At 47.1% G+C, this 18,474-nt stretch overlaps 1 protein-coding gene across 7 annotated transcripts in view; it reads left to right on the top strand.

Annotated features, from left to right (window-relative positions):
* The window catches only part of fhit (fragile histidine triad diadenosine triphosphatase), a 153,093-nt gene that overhangs the window by 109,879 nt on the left and 24,740 nt on the right, over positions 1–18,474 (top strand). For all 7 annotated transcript variants that reach the window (XM_035520633.1, XM_081705678.1, XM_081705673.1 and 4 more), the window contains 2 exons: positions 9,614–9,759; positions 10,998–11,027. In XM_035520633.1, coding sequence (XP_035376526.1) covers positions 9,614–9,759; positions 10,998–11,027 — 176 coding nt within the window. The remainder of the gene's footprint in view (positions 1–9,613; positions 9,760–10,997; positions 11,028–18,474) is intronic.

Genomic DNA, 18,474 nt, shown 5'->3' with positions numbered 1-18,474 from the left:
CTGATTGAAGTTTCTCTTTGCTAAACTCCTTCTCCCACTGAAGTTCCCTCCTACTTGGTTATTCAGTTTTCCTCAGGCTGTGATGTTCCTCATTCCTCGCAAGGTTCTCCAGTCACGGGTAATGACACATTCACAGTGCGTCTCCTTTCCAAACCCAGACCTTCGCGGGCGTCTTGGACTTGAAGGCAGCGGGGAGGATGATTGCAGGCGACGGCGCTACGCTGGCTGTCACAAAGCATCTAATTCAATATTTATCGTTGGTGAACATGTCTGTCATTCTCCGTTCCCTCGGCAAACGGCTGTGAAGCGCGTTTTCTGGGGTGGAACTGTAAAGCGCACCGTGCCATTGTTCTGCCACTGAATGGTGTTTGTGAAAAGAATTTCAAAGGTGAGAGATGGCATCACAGCACACGCGATGAAAAACACTGTTATGTCTTATAAGTTTATGACTTACAGCACACAGAGCATAATATAGACCCTGTTTCAGTGGCTTATGGTTATGGGTAGACTGTTTAACTGGCGCACACAGCCTATACTATAGAAATGCACAGCAGTACTACGGCTACTATTACTAATACTACAATTACCACCACCACCACTAGTAGGACAGAATGAAGAAAAGGTACAGAGATAGCCTTCTTTTTTTTTTTTGCTATTGTCATATCGTTTTGTTTCTCAGTTCCAGGAGGCTCTGTGCTCTCTAATTCCTCCCGTCTCTTCTCCATAGCAGATGGCTACACAAAGAGAACTTTGTCATCCTTCTCAGCCGTCATCTAAGACCCGATCCGCGCACCATCCCGGCAGCGTAAACGCAGGGAGGGGGTTTGTTTCCTCTTCCTTTTCACCCTCCGGTGGTGTTTGTGGAAGGCAGCGCCCTGCACACATGCTGACTAACAAAGCTTTTCAGAACAAACGTTGCGAAACGGCGGTGTCAGCCTCGTGGGCTCGCCTCCAGGGCCGAGCCAAATGCGGCCCCGCCCCCTGCTCCACCTCGCCTTGTCTGCTTTGTGTTCAGAATGTGGTGCGGTGCTTTCTTCTCTCACTCTGTACAGACATATTATAACGGCGTCTGCTAAAGTGCCTCCGTTCAGAGACGCTACGGCAGTTTTGGCTGTTTCGGAGCCCGGGAGCCCGAGGCCTTCTAGAATGTTCTGACAGGTAGCACCTGACTTATCACCTCTGTTGTCTCGGATCCGAGAGCATCTTGCAGCCTTTGAAAATTGACAGAAGAGCCTTAACGCTCTGACATCCCTTGGCAGCAAGTTCCTGTGACCCTCTGGTGCGTTAACTTCGATCCGTACATGCACCTTGTGGTCTCCAAAGCTCCGCCCAGTCCACAATAGAGGGAGGGGCTTGGAAACAAGGCCACACCCCTGGATAGCAGTATAGTGCTCATGTCACAGGCACTCCTGGAAGCGTTTACTGTGGACTATTGATCGGCCCCCTCCCCACCCCTTCTGGTTTAATCATATCAGATCTGCAGGATGGTTCTGAATTGATGGTATTGATTGGCTGACACAAAACTGTCAATTCCTGTCCTGCTCGGGTGATAGTCGTATGCATAGAGCTGGAATTTACAATGACCCATCACAATCAATATGGTTTTTTTTAATTAATTTTATTTTGCTTTGTTTTTGTTGTTGTTTTCTGAGCACATCACCAGGGAACTGGGGGAACTTTGATCCCAAATCCTTATAATTTGTCATCGGTTGCCTGTGATGGAGTGCTGTAATCCCATCCTCATTATTCTGATTCTGTTTTGCACTCTCAATCAATGTGTGCTTTACTTTTTTTGACCGTCCCTCCCGGCTTGCAACAATCACTGATATGCATTTTGTTTGGCACAAATTAGTTTCTAACATTTAATCAATGCAACAATAGCTCTGCAATTGGACCGTGATACTGGAACAATGGGACAAAATGCAGCCTCAGTAAGTCAAGTGATTTATTTTACTTCTCACGCTTGCTTATTTGTTGATAATAATGGTATGAATGAGAGAGGAAACATTTTTAAGTCCTGGATACCCCTAGAAGGTCGAATCTGAGGGCAGCCCTTAGATTTATATATAATGTAACTGGCGTAGGTGTTCGCGTTCTCGCGTCGCATCCTGAAAGCATGCCGTGATTCCTGGGAGAATCCTGCTTTTGTAAAGAACAGGTGTACTCGTTATCCTGGCGGTTCCCAGGGCTTCCTCTCGGTGTCCGTGCACGCTTCAATCGACTCCCCGATTCCTCCAGATCTCCTGGGCGGGTTTCCCCCCCCCGAGTTGCAGATCTCTAGCCGAGGCTTACGAGCCTCTAATCCTACCTGACAGTTTAGTGATAATTGCACAGGCGAGGGGAACTCCGGACGCCTGCTATTGAAGCGCTGGACTCCGTATTGATAGAGGTGTAGGGAAATCACTCTCTCTCTCGCTCTCTCACTCTCTTTATGTTGAAAGCTTCCAGATGTAGCGTGAGAAATTTCCCTCCTAGATAGGACGACACCCCCTTGCCGCTCCACGTCTACTTTGTCGCAAAAGTTTTCCGGCATGCAAAGTTGCCGATGCTGCTAGGGGAAAAGGCAGCTCAAATTGATTGCCTGCTAATTAGACGCCGTCGGACCTTGAGAAAGTTCTTTCTCAAAAACAAGCCAATTTGGGGAGTGGTGTTTGTTCAAAGCAGACATCCCTTCGTTGACCTGCTTCCAGAAGCTGGCATCGATGCTAAATCTGCTCGGGAATGCGGCTTTATATAGCTCCTGACGTTCCTGCTTGAGTCTCCTTGAACATGGTCTGTAAATCAGCCCTTTATTTAAAGGGCTCCCGTCAGGTTTATGGAGCAAATGTGAACTCATCCAGACATGATTTCACTAATATGCGTATTCATTCATTTGGTTGCAGTTTTTCTCCAGCTGAGTGGTATGTTTTGATACACACCAGCGTGCGCTTGGTGCAGCCCCTTTAATATTTTGCACGCGCTTGTGTCGAGGTGCTGGTCACGGTGGGCTAGCTTTGGTGTCAGGATAGTACCTGGGACCAGGAATGAATTTCCAAGTGGCTTTGCAATTTTTTCCTTATGCTTTTAAAAATATTTTCCCTTCTCTTTGTTTGGGAATGAGCAGAATGATGGGTAAGGAGCTGGCCAAGAAAAGGCCTTGCACATGCTGTCAGGGAAATGCAAGAACGCGCATGCATGCATGCGACTCCCCATCCATCAAACGCTGAACAGACGTGCGCTCTTAACGGGGGGGTGTGTGCGGGGCACGTGCGCTGAGAAAGCACACGCCATCCTCCTCCAGCCTCTCACTTCCTGCCCTCCCCTTGCCGACGGGGCTGCTGTTTTGACTCCGTTCCGGATGATGTATGACGTGGGCGGGGCCTTGAGACGGGCGGCTGCTTGGTTCTGTTCTTTCGGGGCGCCGGCATCCCGGCGCGTCGGGGGTCGGCTCTGTTACTGTCTTTGCTGTCTCTGTTTGAACTCGTGCTCAGCGAAGGGGGCAGCATGGTTTCTGAGGGTGGCGACGACGCCTATGTCACGCTTGGTTCCGTTGCACTTTCAGATTTCAGATCGGTTTTGAAAATCCCCTTCCGCTGACCTGAGGGAGAGTGCTGTCTTTACCGTGTCTGTCCGCAGTTCTCACAACATTTACATTTACGGCATTTCGCTGACGCTTTTATCCAAAGTGACTTACAATTCTGACTGAGTGCAATCTGAGCAACTGAGGGCTAAGGGCCTCGCTCCGGGGCCCAATAGGGGCACCCGCTGAGCTACCACTGTCTGTCTCTGTTCTCTTTGTCTGCACGCTCTTAGAAATTCAAGGCATCGTAGCGTTAAACGTCCCTTAAAAGAGCTTCTCTGTCATCCTGGAAACATCTTTCCCTTCATGTCATGGCCAGGTCCTTCTTGACTCAACATGCTCAACCTCGGGATGTTTGCGTCGCTAATCGTGTGTGAAGGATGATACTGTAGGACAGGCGAGAGAACTGTATGTCATTCCCAAATTAAGACAGAGGGCCACACGTTAAGGGGTGTGTGTGCGTGTGTGTGTGCACTTGTGCGTGCGTGTGTGTGTGTGTGTGCGCGCGCATGCGTGTGTGTGTGTGTGTGTGTGTGTGTGTGTGTGTGTGTGTGTGTGTGTGTGTGTGTGCGCGCGCATGCGTGTGTGTTTGTATGTGTGTGTGTATGCGTGCGCGCGCACTGCTTTTACCCTGAGGGGGCAGCACAGTGTGTAGAGTGCTGATGAGTTGAGTTATGGGTCAGAGAATCTCACGAAATCAACCTTGAATCGCTGGATGCCAGGCTTCAATCACACCCGATGTTGTGATTGGCCCAGCAGTGACTCTGAAAATGGAGCATGTGTATTAGGGCATTTGGGAATCCCCTAGAGCATGCTTCTTTGCCTCCAGTTTGACTTACGATAACCGCTAAGATTGCAGCAGACTTCGGGATGTATACATGTTTATGATCGCTCTGAACAAACTTCTGCTCCCTAAACAGTGAGGACAGTCAGCAGATATAAGCACTTGCGCTCCACTCCTGTTGTTTGAGGCTTATCTTATTTTTATGAACATAAACATATGCATGCAGCTGCATCTCTGGCTAATTAACTTGCTAACACGTAACATAAGAACCAGCAGATGTTACAGCCCAGGGTGATCGTCCCTGTGTCTTTCCTCTGTCATTTTTGCCAGTGATAATTATCTGTGTTCTCGGATTGGTCACCCATGGTAGTCCTGCTGTGTCACTCTTGGTAGAGTTGTTGCTGTTTACCCATGAGTCTGTAGACCGTCTCTCTGTGTTGGCACGCTGCACGTGGCGCTCTGTCTCCCAGCGAGCCCCCCCCCCGCTGTATATGGGCCCGTTTCCTGCACGTCTGAATACTTGTTCCGTTTTAATTAGAGACGGTTCTTGTTGGTTGTTATCTTCTCGGAGACAATTAATGGGATTGAGATTGTCTTCAGAAGCTTTGAGGGGAGGCTTACTTTGTTAAATCCATGGTTGTATCAGAAGAACGCTCGCTGGCAAGCTATTTTTGAGGAACGATTGTGTTTCGGTGCGTTTGTGGTTTAGCTATGATCTCCTTCTTACTCCACCCATCAAATGGCCTCCAGCACCTGCACCCTTAATCCACGCTCACGTCAGCACATCCAACAGTCACTTCAGTCATCTGCCCACCTGATGCTACACACTGTAATTATGCTTGCTAATGCCTAATTGTTGCAGTCACGTGTGTGTGTGTGTGTGTGTGTGTGTGTGTGTGTGTGTGTGTGTGTGTGAGGGAGAGGGAAAGAGAGGCAGAGAAAAATTGGAATTGGACTGTCTGGCTCCATCTTGAATATTATTAAAGGAACGGTTGGAGAAGAAAGCAATGTAACTGTAACAGTGTACTGTAAAAGTGTAACTGCAACAGTGTAACAGTCACAGTGTACTGTAAAAGTGTAACAGCCAGTGTACACACACACAGTCACAGTGTAACAGCCACAGTGTACTGTAACTGTAACAGTCACAGTGTACTGTAAAAGTGTAACAGCCAGTGTACACACACACACAGTCACAGTGTAACAGCCACAGTGTACTGTAACTGTGTAACAGTCACAGTGTACTGTAACAGTCACAGCGGTTGGGTGGTGCTGGGACTGGTGGTGGCATTCATTTCTCGCTGGTTGCATTTGTGCTGGGCTCACAGACAGCGTGCGTTTCACTGTGAACACGGGCGTCTGCTTCAGCTACCCAAAGCACCTTTATTAAGTCTCAAAATTTTGTCTCTCATCCCTTCTCAATGTTCCTACCACAACAAAACAAAACCATAAGCAGTGTTGTGGGCTTCAAGATCAAAGCACTTAAACTTTTACCCAACTTCTATGGGGTCAGAGTTCACTTTCAAGGTGACTCATTGGTCAGGTGACGGTTTGCCGGAGCGGCGTGGTTTGAACGGGAACCCCGTGCGCACGCACAAGCTCGCACACGGCCAGCACTCTTGGCCTCCTGCACACTCCTGCTCCCTCAGCTACGCGCTAATCGCTACATTAAGTATCAGACGCCCGGCACTTTTAATTTCCATCTGCCAGGATCGTGGGCGGACTCCCGTCAGGCCGGATCAGGGGTTTGTGATGCGATTGTTATTTCCTTCGTACCTGTTTGTTTGTTTCTTTCTTCCTTTCTTTCTTTGACTCTTTGGTGCCGATAATCCAGCCCCTCGGTTTTCCCGCTGCATAATGTGAAGGGGCGGGGCAGAAGGGGCATGCACTCGCTGAAGCTCAAGACTGTCAGTATTATGGTGGAAAATGATGAGATTTGAGGGCAGATGTGTCGTCCCCCCCACCCCACCTCCAAAGATCATGATTGCATTTGCAATGTAAAGGCAATCTCTTGGTTTGGTCCTCATTATACACCACGAGCCCGAAGACACACACAGAGAGCGAGAGAGAGAAAGAGAGAGAGAGAGAGAGAGAGAGAGAGAGAGAGAGAGAGAGAGAGAGAGAGAGAGAGAGAGAGAGAATTAGATGTTGGCAGTCAAATGACTGTTATGACAGATAATAATAGGATCATAGTAGTGTTTATCTGATGCATGTGCTGGCCTCCATCTGCAAGTGCAAAAGGAGACATTGAGTCAGGCTACACTGATCAAATAATCTAGGACCGACTCGAGCTTAGACAGACCCGACCACTTTACGTGGAACAATATACTGGTTATGGCAGAATTGTGTCAAATGTGAGCCGGGAGACATTTTTCATTATGAAAATGGTGGCCATTAACTTGCCCAGTGGAAACAGAGGTACACAGCAGAAGTGAGTTTATCTGCAAATGCAGATATTGAGATTAGTTATTATTGCACAGTTCCAGGGAGTTACAAATGCTATTAGTCTCAATTTCAGCTGTCTCCAGTTTCACAACAGCACTTGGAAACATCTCAATCTAATTCGGAAATCAAATGGAGTGGAATATGATTGGTTTCGCTCGACTCCGGCCAAGGGAGGGAAAACTGAAAAACTGGAATAACGTCCATCTGTCGGGGTAGTTACGCGTTTCTGCGCTTCGGCCCGACGGATCGAGTTAGAGGCTCATCCTTGCCCGTCTGGGAGAGCAGGCGCACGTGTGCCATGCCCCAGTAGACTTTCCCAATTATAGGAGTTCATTTCCTGGCATCTCCAAGAGAGCGCCGTCACCCTGTTTGCCTGCTCGGCTGCAGGGAGACTTGGGAGCCCCACGTCTCCGTGTGTCCAGGGCTTTTAGCCACGCCCCACGTCCTCCTTCCAGCACCGCTGAATTTGAAGGGGCCCAGGCAGTGTGGATCCGGGGTCTCTCTCTCTCCGCAGAGAATTTCGCGTGTGCAGGAGGCTGGCTTCCTGCTGTGGATCTGTCCATGCAATTCGACGGCTCAAAGCAGGCTGTGGGAGCCGGATCGTGTGATTTGGCCGCATTCCAGCAAAGGCACCGTTCTGTTCTCGCTCAGCCGGTTTTAACCATCCTGATGTTTTGACTTTCTACCTCCTCAGCACTTACCAACGTGCACAAGTGAGTGTGCTACTTTGCGTTGCTGTCATTTCAGAATTCCTTAAATATCACCCTCTGGTACGCCGCGCCTCCTGCCGGAGAGCGCATGGATCCGGTCCTTTTGCAGTTTATCCTGGCATCCAGTTCCCTGCCATTGTGTCAACAATGCAGAGCTGGAATACCGTCCTGCGGTTCCTCTCCAGTCACTCCAGCGGACGTCGTTTTCCTACTTCCCAAGTCCTGTAACAGAGAGGGAATATTTCGGGCCCAATAGCGAAGAACAGAAACATGTCATTATTGTCAGTAACACTGCTGGTAATACTAAGATTAATACTGTCTGTAATTTACATTGACTTGCAGTGGAATTTCAGACATATAAATACATGTATATGTATCCGAATTACTGCAGTGTAGCTTAGTAAAGTTTATAAAATGTAGTGCCTGGGTGTAGTCGTCTCACTGCAAGAGCAGTGGGACCCACTATGCACTTTGCTGGACTCCTGATCCGCTGATCTGACCATAGATATCCCATTGTTCTCAGACCCCGTGCCAGACGTAGAACATTAATGGAGGTTGTTGGGTACGTTACATGAGTGCAACGTTGTATTGCAGTCATCAGGATTTAAAAGTAATATGACTTCTACTGACTAATGTAAATGTTTATTGAATGAAAAGAACTAAATGAGTACATTTTTAAAAAATGAATTAAGTTATAACATCTTCAGAGGGAAAGTGCAGGCCAGACAGTGAGCTTTGAATTGATCTGCCCACAACAGCCAATGTGGCTGTAATTACAGGAGCAGTCTGTTCCCTGACTGGAAGAGACCCTACCACACCCCCGTGTGTGGGCGCATGTGACAAACTAAACACAGCAAAATGGACTCACGTTCTCAGGTTCACCTCGAATGATGTTCGGTGAGTTTAAAAGCTGATGTGTGAACAGCACACGGATCCTTCAGTTTCCTCGTGCGAGCGGATAACCGTCATGTGAAGCTGGGCTTGTTATAGTGGCTAAGTGGAGGTTCAAATCTAATATGGTGTCAGACGTCTCAACTCCACTGCACAAGCTTTGGCTCTGCTAAATAAACTGTACAGATGACCTATACGTCTGTGCCTAAGGTAACAGCAAGGTGCTTTGCCCTATGTGTTGGTGTCACTCTAAAGTTCTCAAAACCCTGTTTTTTTTGTTTTGTTGTGTGCGTGTGTGTTATTGATCCAGTGACCTGTGTGGCGGTCCCTGCGTGTTTTCATCTACTGCACATCCCTTGTACTGCTTAAGTGCTCACGGCTCTTCCTAAGAAAAGCTTCTGGGCTTCGTTACTCTCCAGCCCCATCCGGTGGATTGGGAAACTTCCGGAACAGTGCGGGCCACAGTCCTTCTGGCCCAAAGGAGTGAATGCCCTCTAATACTTTGGCTGATAGGATTTATTTTGAAAACACCCCTTGCCCCCAAGTTAAAATATAAAATAATTTTATGATACATTTGTGAAAAATCTATTTAATATATGTGCTCGGCACGTGCATGTGTGTGTACGTGTGTGGGTGTCTGTATCTGTGTGTGTGTGTGCATGTGCGTGCGTGCGTGTGTGTGTGTGCCGTATTCTAAGCTTTCTTTCTTTTTTGAGTGGTGATGCTTATCAGTATCAGTCATGCATTTCCATTTCAAATTGAGCTTATCACTCTCCCATCAGAACCATTGATATTCCAGTAGTTTAATCTGCTCTGCTCTGTTTCTGGTGTGTGTGTGTGTGTGTGTGTGTGTGTGTGTGTGTGTGTGTGTGTGTGTGTGTGTGTGTGTGTGTGTATAGTATACTAGGCATAACCCAGAAGAATACAGGCCTCAGCTCTCGCCTTCATCCTCGTGTCTGCCTCATGCTGGTGGGGTTGTGGTTGGGGTTGTGCTCTCCTGGGCTTTTCAATTGTATATTTTGCTTTGTCTCTCCCACCGTCCTGTAGAGCAAATGCCTGTCCCATCCTTCAGTCTTTCTTGCATGAGGTAGCTGCATGCTTACTGAGTGCTTCTCTGTCCTAGGCCACACTGCCAGTGTATGTAACATCCTTACAGAGGGGTACATGTGATCTGTGATCATGTGATCTGTCCAACGGTCCTTTTCCCCTGACTCATCACTGCAACAGATGTCTTGGTGTGTCCGCTAAGACCTGTCGAGAGGTTCCGCGACCTGCGCCCGGATGAGGTCACTGACCTGTTCACCACCACCCAGAGGGTGGCCGGCGTAGTGGAGAAGCACTTCGGAGCATCCTCTCTGACCATCGCCATACAGGTGAGGCACCTACCTGATCGGCTCACGCGGGCTCCACGCTGAGCATCTGGAAAGACTTCTTTTGATCACCCAGGGAGAAACCAACCCTTGAGTAAAGGTCTAGGTAACGGATTTAAACTGTGCCACTGTTACCATGGCAACACACATGCCTCTACAGCTTTAGCAACAAATGCTAATATGACCGCATATTAAGACCAGGAGTCGCATCTGTTTCGGATTCCTGCTGTTTTTCAACAACTAAACTTGTCCTTTAGACTTATATGTTTATTTTCTTCTATTTTCAGTCAGACGTGTAAATTGCTTCACACCCATAGAGAACTAACAGAAGATCACCACCTGCTGGAGTAATATATGTATGTGAGAGAGACAGGTAGAGAGAGAGAGTGAGAGAGAGAGCGTTTTCATCCCTTTATTTCACATAACCCTTGATATGTATGCTAATTTCAGGTGGTTATTTCCTCCCGCACTACACAGCTTGACAAAAGAAAATAATTTCACTTATCTGGCAAAAGGGAATAATCAATAGTGCTTCTCTGAGAAGCACTGAGACGAGATGGGAGATAAGATGTGTGTGTGTTCAGGCCACTGGCGCAGGTAGCTCTGCGCTTACAGCTCCCAGTAAAAAAGGGTGCCAACCTGTAGGTTTTCCCTTTTCCTGTAAAAATAAATAAATAAATAAATAAAAGCAGTGGAAAATTAAAAAGATATTGTGACTCTTTGGGGACCTACAGTATATTTCTGATGCTGCCATTACCCAAGAGTAGGTGATATGCTCCAACATGCACCGCACGAAAGTTTGATAGCAATTATGATAACATATTTGTCACGGTGTCCGTCACTCCGTGAAGAGAATCTGTTTTGTGACGCCGGAGCAGTATGTGGGTGTGTTGGAATTCTGCATGCACGCAGACATAAACGTGCGCTGACCAGCACGGTCGCTAGTCGGCTATGCCGGGGGCCGTTATGTCACGCTCGTTGTCGGAGGTGCACTTCTGAATCCCGGATGCTCTCACTTTCCTGACATTTCCAGAGCTACCTTTTGGTCCCCCCCCCCCCGTCTGTCCGGCGCAAGGACTTGAACAAGGACGGAAAAAGGAGGAGGGGAAAATGCACTCGGAATTCGTAGAGTGACACGGCGGTGCCGGCGTTCATCTGAAATTAAAATGCTGTTGAATTATTGACTGAGATATTCCCTGAACTCCCAGCTGTTCCTAATTATCCCTTTCTGTTCCCAACAGGATGGTCCTGAGGCCGGACAGACAGTAAAGGTAAGGACTTAATAATGCACTTCTTTTAAATTTATCATGAGGTCTCGCTGACACTTATCTCGTATTAAATAATAATTGTATTTCATTTGCGGGCCCCGAGCTCATGGAGCGCGTTAATAATGAATATGGGTCTGATTTAAAATGCTTTGTCTGTGTCGTTATGGGTGAAGGCTAGGTTGACCTCACACAACATGGCCGCCGGATGAACTTCAGATCCTGGTCCGTTTAGATGCCCCGATCTTGTTCGTGGTTTGGTCAAACGCCAAGCGAGAGCGTCCGTTTTAAAGGACAATTTCTGCTGTAGTAGCTTCTCTGCTACCAGACAGAGAGGCGGACATGGGTGGAGAGGGATGGAGGTTGATGGGGACATGTGTGTCACTCGAGAGCACGCCATAGTCCAGGGTCACTCAGATCAGCTCGTTCAGGGTCCCCTGGTTTCTCTTGCCCACCGATTGCCATAATTTTCTTCCTTAACGAGGGAAAGTCAGGTTGTCTTGTGTTTTGCAGACCCGAGCCTCACGCTTGGTAGCCTCGCCTGGGTTGCGCTTGGATTTTTATTTTTCTTTCCAGACATTCATCATTCCATTCCATTTTCAGTATTTGGCAGATGCTCCTGTGCAGAGCGACTTGTGTGTTTATCAGTACGACGGTACGTTTGCTACCTGGAAATCAAACCCGTGTTGCTATCACAATGCCTTAACTGCTCTCCCTAAAGACTTTTTCTCTTTTTAATGTGAATTTTTTATTGAATACCTTAATACTTTCCAATGTAATTTCCTTCTAATTAATGACCTCAAATTAATTCCCATGCATTGACAGGTGTAACCACGGTTTACGATTTCAGAGAATATTCTCCTCATTCTTCTTTTCTCGACGGTCTGCCTAACAATGCCCTCAGCGTTAGTCTGAGAATCTTCAGACACTCTGCCATCGTAGTTCAATGTGCAAACTGACCAAATGTACTGTCCCTTCCTCATTCCCCATCATTCCTTATGCTAATTTCCTTATTGAATACATTAATAGTGTTGTCCCTAATTTGGGCATACTCATTTTTTTATTGCATATGCAATGCGGCATTAATTATACATTCATAGCTGCTGCAAGTGAGGGCTACCGCTAGCCTGAAGTGTGGAGTAGTCCTGAAATGTTAATGGTGTAATTTGAGGAGAAGTTGTAAAGCTCAGGCGCTTGATGGCGGCCCGACCGTCCCGAGGATCCAGAACAGCCCCGAGGCCGCTGGTCCTGTTCTTGACGACCCGCCGCGTGAAAACGAAAGATCTCCGGCATTACCTTCAAAGAATAACCTTCCATTTCTCACTAAAAGGAACCCATCTGCTCCCTGGTATTTTGTCCGGAGCTACATTAAGTCACTTCAAATGCAATGAGGTCAAATCCGCAGTGTCCTGATCAATTACTTTCGGAGGCCCGTCCGGTTATGGTAATGATGTCCTGTTGCATCAGTGACATCCCGTTACTGCAGCGACATCCCGTTACGGCAGTGCTATTTTGTCCTGTTCCTGCAGGCCACATTTGCAGTGGCTCATGAATAACAAACACGTTCGAGTCACTATTGGCCTGTTGTTGAGGTGGGCAGGGGCGTGTTCCTCCTGAGACACGGAAGAGTGGGCAAGACTTAATGGGCTCGAGGCCGTCAGTGGGGGAGGCGGGGAGGCGGGGCTGCGTGGAACAGGAAGGCCTTCGGGATCGTCTTCAGAGCAGGCTCCAAACCGATCCACATCACAGACTCCATCACTGGCGCCGCAATGTCCATACGTTGTTACTGAGAAACGCGGAGGTGGATAATTACAGTCTCACCAACATCTCCTGCGATGAAATGAAAACTGCACTGCATGAGCCTCAGAGGTTCAGCAGATCTGGGGAAGTTGCCAGTGAAAACCAATCCCTTAAGGAGTGCCCTCGGTGTTTTCTTGTTTTTAAAAGATAATCTGGCCTCTAATTGATTTTACAAAAGATAATCTGGCCTCTAATTGATTTTACAAAAGATAATCTGGCCTCTCATATGATAATATGGCTTCTGTTTCCTATGGTTAGAGCTTCAATAATATCAGACAAAAAACAAGCAGAAAATGCTGCTCTCTAATGAAGTACAGCTAATTATGGAAAGCATTTTTAAGGAAAAAGAATTTCATGACTTGCATGCAAGCATGAATTCTTATATTACATAAGTATTAGACATACTCAAAACTCCTCAAGAACCCAGTCGACTCCTCAAGACCCCAGTCGACTCCTCAAGAGCCCAGTCAACTCCTCAAGAACCCAGAACACTCCTCAAGAGCCCAGTCCACTCCTCAAGAACCCAGTTCACTCCTCAAGACCCCAGTCGACTCTAAATCCATAGTTTAGCAAAGAAAAAAACTTACAAAGGGGAGAGATGTCAGTGTAAATATTCACCATTCCTTAATGGACGGGTTTGTGTGCTCTCGGTTTTCTTCGCTGTTTGTTTTCTCTTCTTTTTTGGGGGGCTGTTGTTGTTAATGTTTCTCTCACTCTCCCTTCCTCTCATCTCCCTCTATTCATTCACTTCGCAATGCATGCTGGGAGCATCAGTCCTCCCCAGCAGAGAGAAACAGCCCCGCGGCCGTACCGTTAGCGGCAAGGCAGCCCCTCTGTCTCTCCCCCGAGCCCCACACTGCTCGATCACGACTCCGGCTTTGCTTCTTCGCCATGAAAATTCTGCGCAGGAAGTCGAGCCATTTGGAGGGGTGGATGTGGGTGTGGGGGGTGTGGGTTGACATTTTGGGTTGGAACTGTTACAGGAAACATGGAAAGGAGTTGAGTGTCTTTAGTTGCATTCGTGGTCCAGGACCAGGAGTCAACAACCCAGCTCTCCAGACCACGGTTAAAGTAAGCAACATGAATTATTAATGGTTGCACATAGAGAGTTTTTAGAAATGTGATAGATCTGCACCCAAAACAAAACTGGTCTGTCCCCAATCAGAGCTGGACTGTCCCCAACCAGAGCTGGAGAGGAAAGTGCATCCCAAGACAGTTGGGGGAAACAGTGATACTCCTGCTGGGACCTCTTTAAATCTTTATTTTCATTGCCAATTTAACGATGGGAAAATTTTTCAGCTGCTGTGAGCTTGCGATGAGATGATATAGATTGTCAATACAAACAAGGTCAAATTGAAATAGATTTCAGATAGAATTTTACGCCCGAGTGGATGGACCGTGGCCTGTGCAAGAATGCACGTCTGTCCCCGGCTTGGCCGGCGTAATAACCCGCCAGCCTGATGCAATTCCTTATTATTTCTTTCGATCTTTCGCCTTTGTGGCCCCGCAGTGTGCCACCAGTGGCCCCCGTGCCAAGATGCGTGAAAGCCGTTAATGGAGAGGGCTCGTTCTCACAGCTCTCTAACCAAGTAGAGTAATCTCCATATTTTATAAACTCATTTGCAACACGGAGTTGCTCTAAATTAGAATCCTGCCCTGTCCTTTTATGAAAACAGATTATTTTGTGCATGTGGCACACCTGCTCTGTTACTGCTCTAGACACATTTGTCATACGCGTTATTGCAATCAGGTGTTGGAAAGGTTTTTTTTTTTTTTGTCTCTATGATTGAATAAAAAAAGCCGCATTCTATAGAAGCGAATGCATTTTTACCGACTTCCTAGCCCACAGCTACGTGAAGACTGAAGACTGATCTAAGTATTCATACGGTGAAATTGCGTTTCCTCATTCTCCGTCTGGTAGAAAACTGAGGGAGTGACTCAAGAATTTGGTCATTTGTCTTCCTTAGGAGGGTAATTTATCTTGCTTTTAGAGCATGATGGTCTGGAGTACATTAAAAAAAACAACAAAAAAAAACCACTCGTGAATATATACATCATTGCCAGTGTAACCCAGTTGGTCTGTATATAGAGTAGTGCGATCAATGACCCTGTGTTCATAATGGATCCATAACAGGTTTATCTTTATGTGTGGAGAAGGTCATTGATGCGCACGTGGTCCCTGGATAGAGGCACATTTTTCTTCCCACTATGCATTGCAGCCATGTCGCTCGCCAAGGGACTATGTTGATTGTCTTAGGAGTGGTGCTTGTCACACACCAGGCACCTAGTGAATACCCTGGTGCACTTCACTTGAGTGCACTCCAATTAACGTTATTACCCCTCCAAGTCCTGTCCGTATATGGAGAATGAAGCGTGCCGCCGACTCCCTTAGCGGAAGCGCCTCGGAGAGGATGGATTTAAGCACACAAAGGTTTAACATGGGGATCTTTAATCGAATCTTACTGATGGCTGATGGGCTTGCTGTTACTGTGGTGCCAGCCAGGGGGTGGCGACCTTTGTAAGCCCACCCGGTTGTGAGACGAGGTGTGACTAAACACACGCTCTGCCTCTCCGATCTCCTGCTCCGGCTACTTAAGATTTGGTGCTTTTTCACATCGCTCCTTTGGGTTCATTCTGCTAAAATGAAACCGATTCAAATTAAACAATTTCAAGATCCTCATGCCTTAGACCTGTGCTACGTGGACAAAAGTTTTTGCACACACCATTGGTTTCAGTCAGCCCCCACTGCTGCAGGTGTGTAAAATGAAGCACCTGGACACGCCGTTTGCCCTTACAAACATTAGTGACAAAACGGGTCATTGTGAAGAGATCACCGAGGTCACGCGTGCTACTGTCGTAGGGTGGCACCTTTGCAACAAGTTAGTTCATGAAATGTCTTCACTCCTACATATTCCACAATCAGCTGTGAGTGGTATTATTGAAAAACAGAAGTGTTTACAAACCACAGGGACTCGTAAAGTTACAGAGCGGGGAGCTAAGCGCCGAGGCCGATAGAGTGTAAAAGTGGCCGAGGTGCTGCTGATCAATACCTGTTGAGTTTAAACATCCTAAGACATTCACATCAGCACAAAAGCTGCACTGGGAGCTTCATGTCTTAGGTTTCCATGGTCGAGCAGCTGCATTCGAGCCTTACATCACCAAGCACAACGCCAGGCGTGGGATGGACTGGTGTAAAGCACACTGCTACTGGACTCTGGAGCAGTGGAAACGTGTCATGCGGAGGGATGAATCACACATCACCATCTGGCAGTGATGGATGAGTCTGGCTTTGGCAACTGCCAGGAGAACGTTACCTGCCTGACTGCATTTTGCCACCTGTAAAGTTTGGTGCATGAGAGATAATGCTGTGGGATTGTTGTCCAGGGGTTGGCTTCGGTCCCTCAGTTCAAGGGAGATCTTAATGCTTCACTGTACCAGGGCATTCTGGACAATTGCTTCCAGTTTGGTGGGAGCAGTTTGGAGAAGGAACTTTTTGGTTCCAGCATGACTGTGACCCAGTGCACAAATTGAGGTCCATTAAGGCACGGTTGGGTGAGTCTGGTGTGGGAGAACTCAACTGTCCCACACAGAGCCCTGACCTCAACCCCATCAAACACCTCTGGGATGAACTAGAACTGAGATTGTCTGACCTTACAAATGCTCTTCTGGATGAATGGACATAAATTCCCACAGACTCACTCCAAAATCTTGTAGAAAGCCTTTCCGGAGTGGAGGATGTTTTAGCTGTAAAATGGGACCAACCCCATATTAACACCTGTGGATATACAATGGGAGGTTATAAGAGCTCCTGTAGGTGTCAGGTGTGGATGTCCCAATACTTTTGTATATATAGTGTATATGACTCAGAACCAGTTCATTTCAAGTTTCAAGTTTGGTTTATTCGTCACATACATAGTCATACACAGTATAACTCGCAGTGAAATGGTGGAGAGTGCTCTGTCCAAACTGAGGAAAAGTTTAATTCCTTAAATCCAGTTTTACCGCTGTATAAAAAAGAAAGAGCACACACACACACACACACACACACACACACACACACAAACAAACAATCAAATCTGCATTAATTATCCGCCAATTAGCCTGCTTGATTGAATTGTGCATAATATGCATGAGTGTCAGCTCCCACCAGAGGTCGTGTAAACACTAGCTCCACCGTGATCAAACCGGCCCTTTCCTGCTCCATGCCCTTTCGCGTTTCTTTCTGAGCATATGCTAGCCAGGATGAAATAAAAACGCTCCCATCAAACCATAAAGCAAGATGAATCTCTTCGTAAACTGTGCGCTGCCTTTTCTGAGCCGCGTTGCACTGCTCTGCAGATGCTGGGAAGGATTCCTCCTCCTGTAATTAGCAGATCCGGCTTCAAACCGCCACCGTCGCTTTCTGCTCCCCCGGTCTTAATAGGAGCACGGTTATGCGTGACAAAATACATTTGTCTGCCTGTCTGACTAGATATACCCTAAACAATATAAATAGCAGGTCGGCCATCTTTGCTCATTTGCCCACAGCCAAAAACTAATTAATGGGCATCTGTTTTAATTATGAACTTTGCAAACCTTTTATTTCACAAGCAGCCAGGCTGCATGCTCATGAATGTTTCGTCGTCAGGAAATCAGGACCCGAGTCTGGTAACTGTGAACAAAGTTAGTGACAAAGTTTTTTTTGTTTTGTTTTGTTTTGGTTTTTTTTGGAAGGACAACTAACTTCTTGAAAAACGGTGAGACAATGTGAATTATCAAACGGTGACATTGGCACACATCTCTAGGCTTTCAGGGGAAGTTGGACCCTTACAAAGGCAAATGCAAATTGAACGTTGGCGGATTCAAAGCGCTTGACCTTTCCCTAGCTTGAGTTTTTGCTGGGGCTCCGTCGATCCAATTAGAAACGGGGTACAACGAGCAAATCTGCATGCGATTAGTGCTCTTCTTCCAGTAAGCACGGGATGGAAGAAGCAAGTTCGGTGTGCCGCAAACGACCGTGACACGCAGCCGGTCCCCCGCCCCTCGTCGGATCAGACCTGGGGGGAGGGGAGGGGTGGGGTCGTCAGACTTCCGGTTGTCTGCGATCTGCAGACTACAGCCGAGTCTCTCCTAAGTACTTTCTGATACGTCTTCTCAATAAGAAGATGCTCAGTTATGTTTCTTCAAAGTTTCCTCAAGGTGGGCGCATTTAATAATGCAGCCATTATGCAAATGGGTTCATTAAACCGAACGCACATGGCAACAACGCAGATGCCTGGAAACGCGTTATGCTGTTTGTAGCATTTATAAACACTTATTCATACATCTTGTGGTGTTTATCATACGAGTCTAATAAAAAATGAATTACACCCCTGCGGTTAAGTTATTACGCCCTCACGTAGGGCATGTAGTATGTTGACTGTCTGTAAAGTGACTTTGATCGTCCTTTCTTTTGGTACGATTTGCGGTTTGGTTTGCGCTGAACTGATGACGAACCTGCTGCTGAGGGAGCGTTTGGGCCAGGTTGTCTGCCAAAACAAACTGTTCCTGTTATCAGTAAACCGTGACTGTTTTGCCAGTTAATTTGTATATTCCACTACCCTACGATGACATTAACCAGGGCTGGGTGTTCTTTTTCACAGGGACATGGCTTCTACTCCTGTCGTTCTGAGAG

Source organism: Electrophorus electricus, chromosome 22, assembly GCF_041902795.1.
Source record: "Electrophorus electricus isolate QZ-2024a chromosome 22, ASM4190279v1, whole genome shotgun sequence".
Taxonomy (NCBI): domain Eukaryota; kingdom Metazoa; phylum Chordata; class Actinopteri; order Gymnotiformes; family Gymnotidae; genus Electrophorus; species Electrophorus electricus.
The sequence above is the reverse complement of the archived record's forward strand: the minus strand, read 5'-3'. Positions and strand labels throughout refer to the sequence as shown.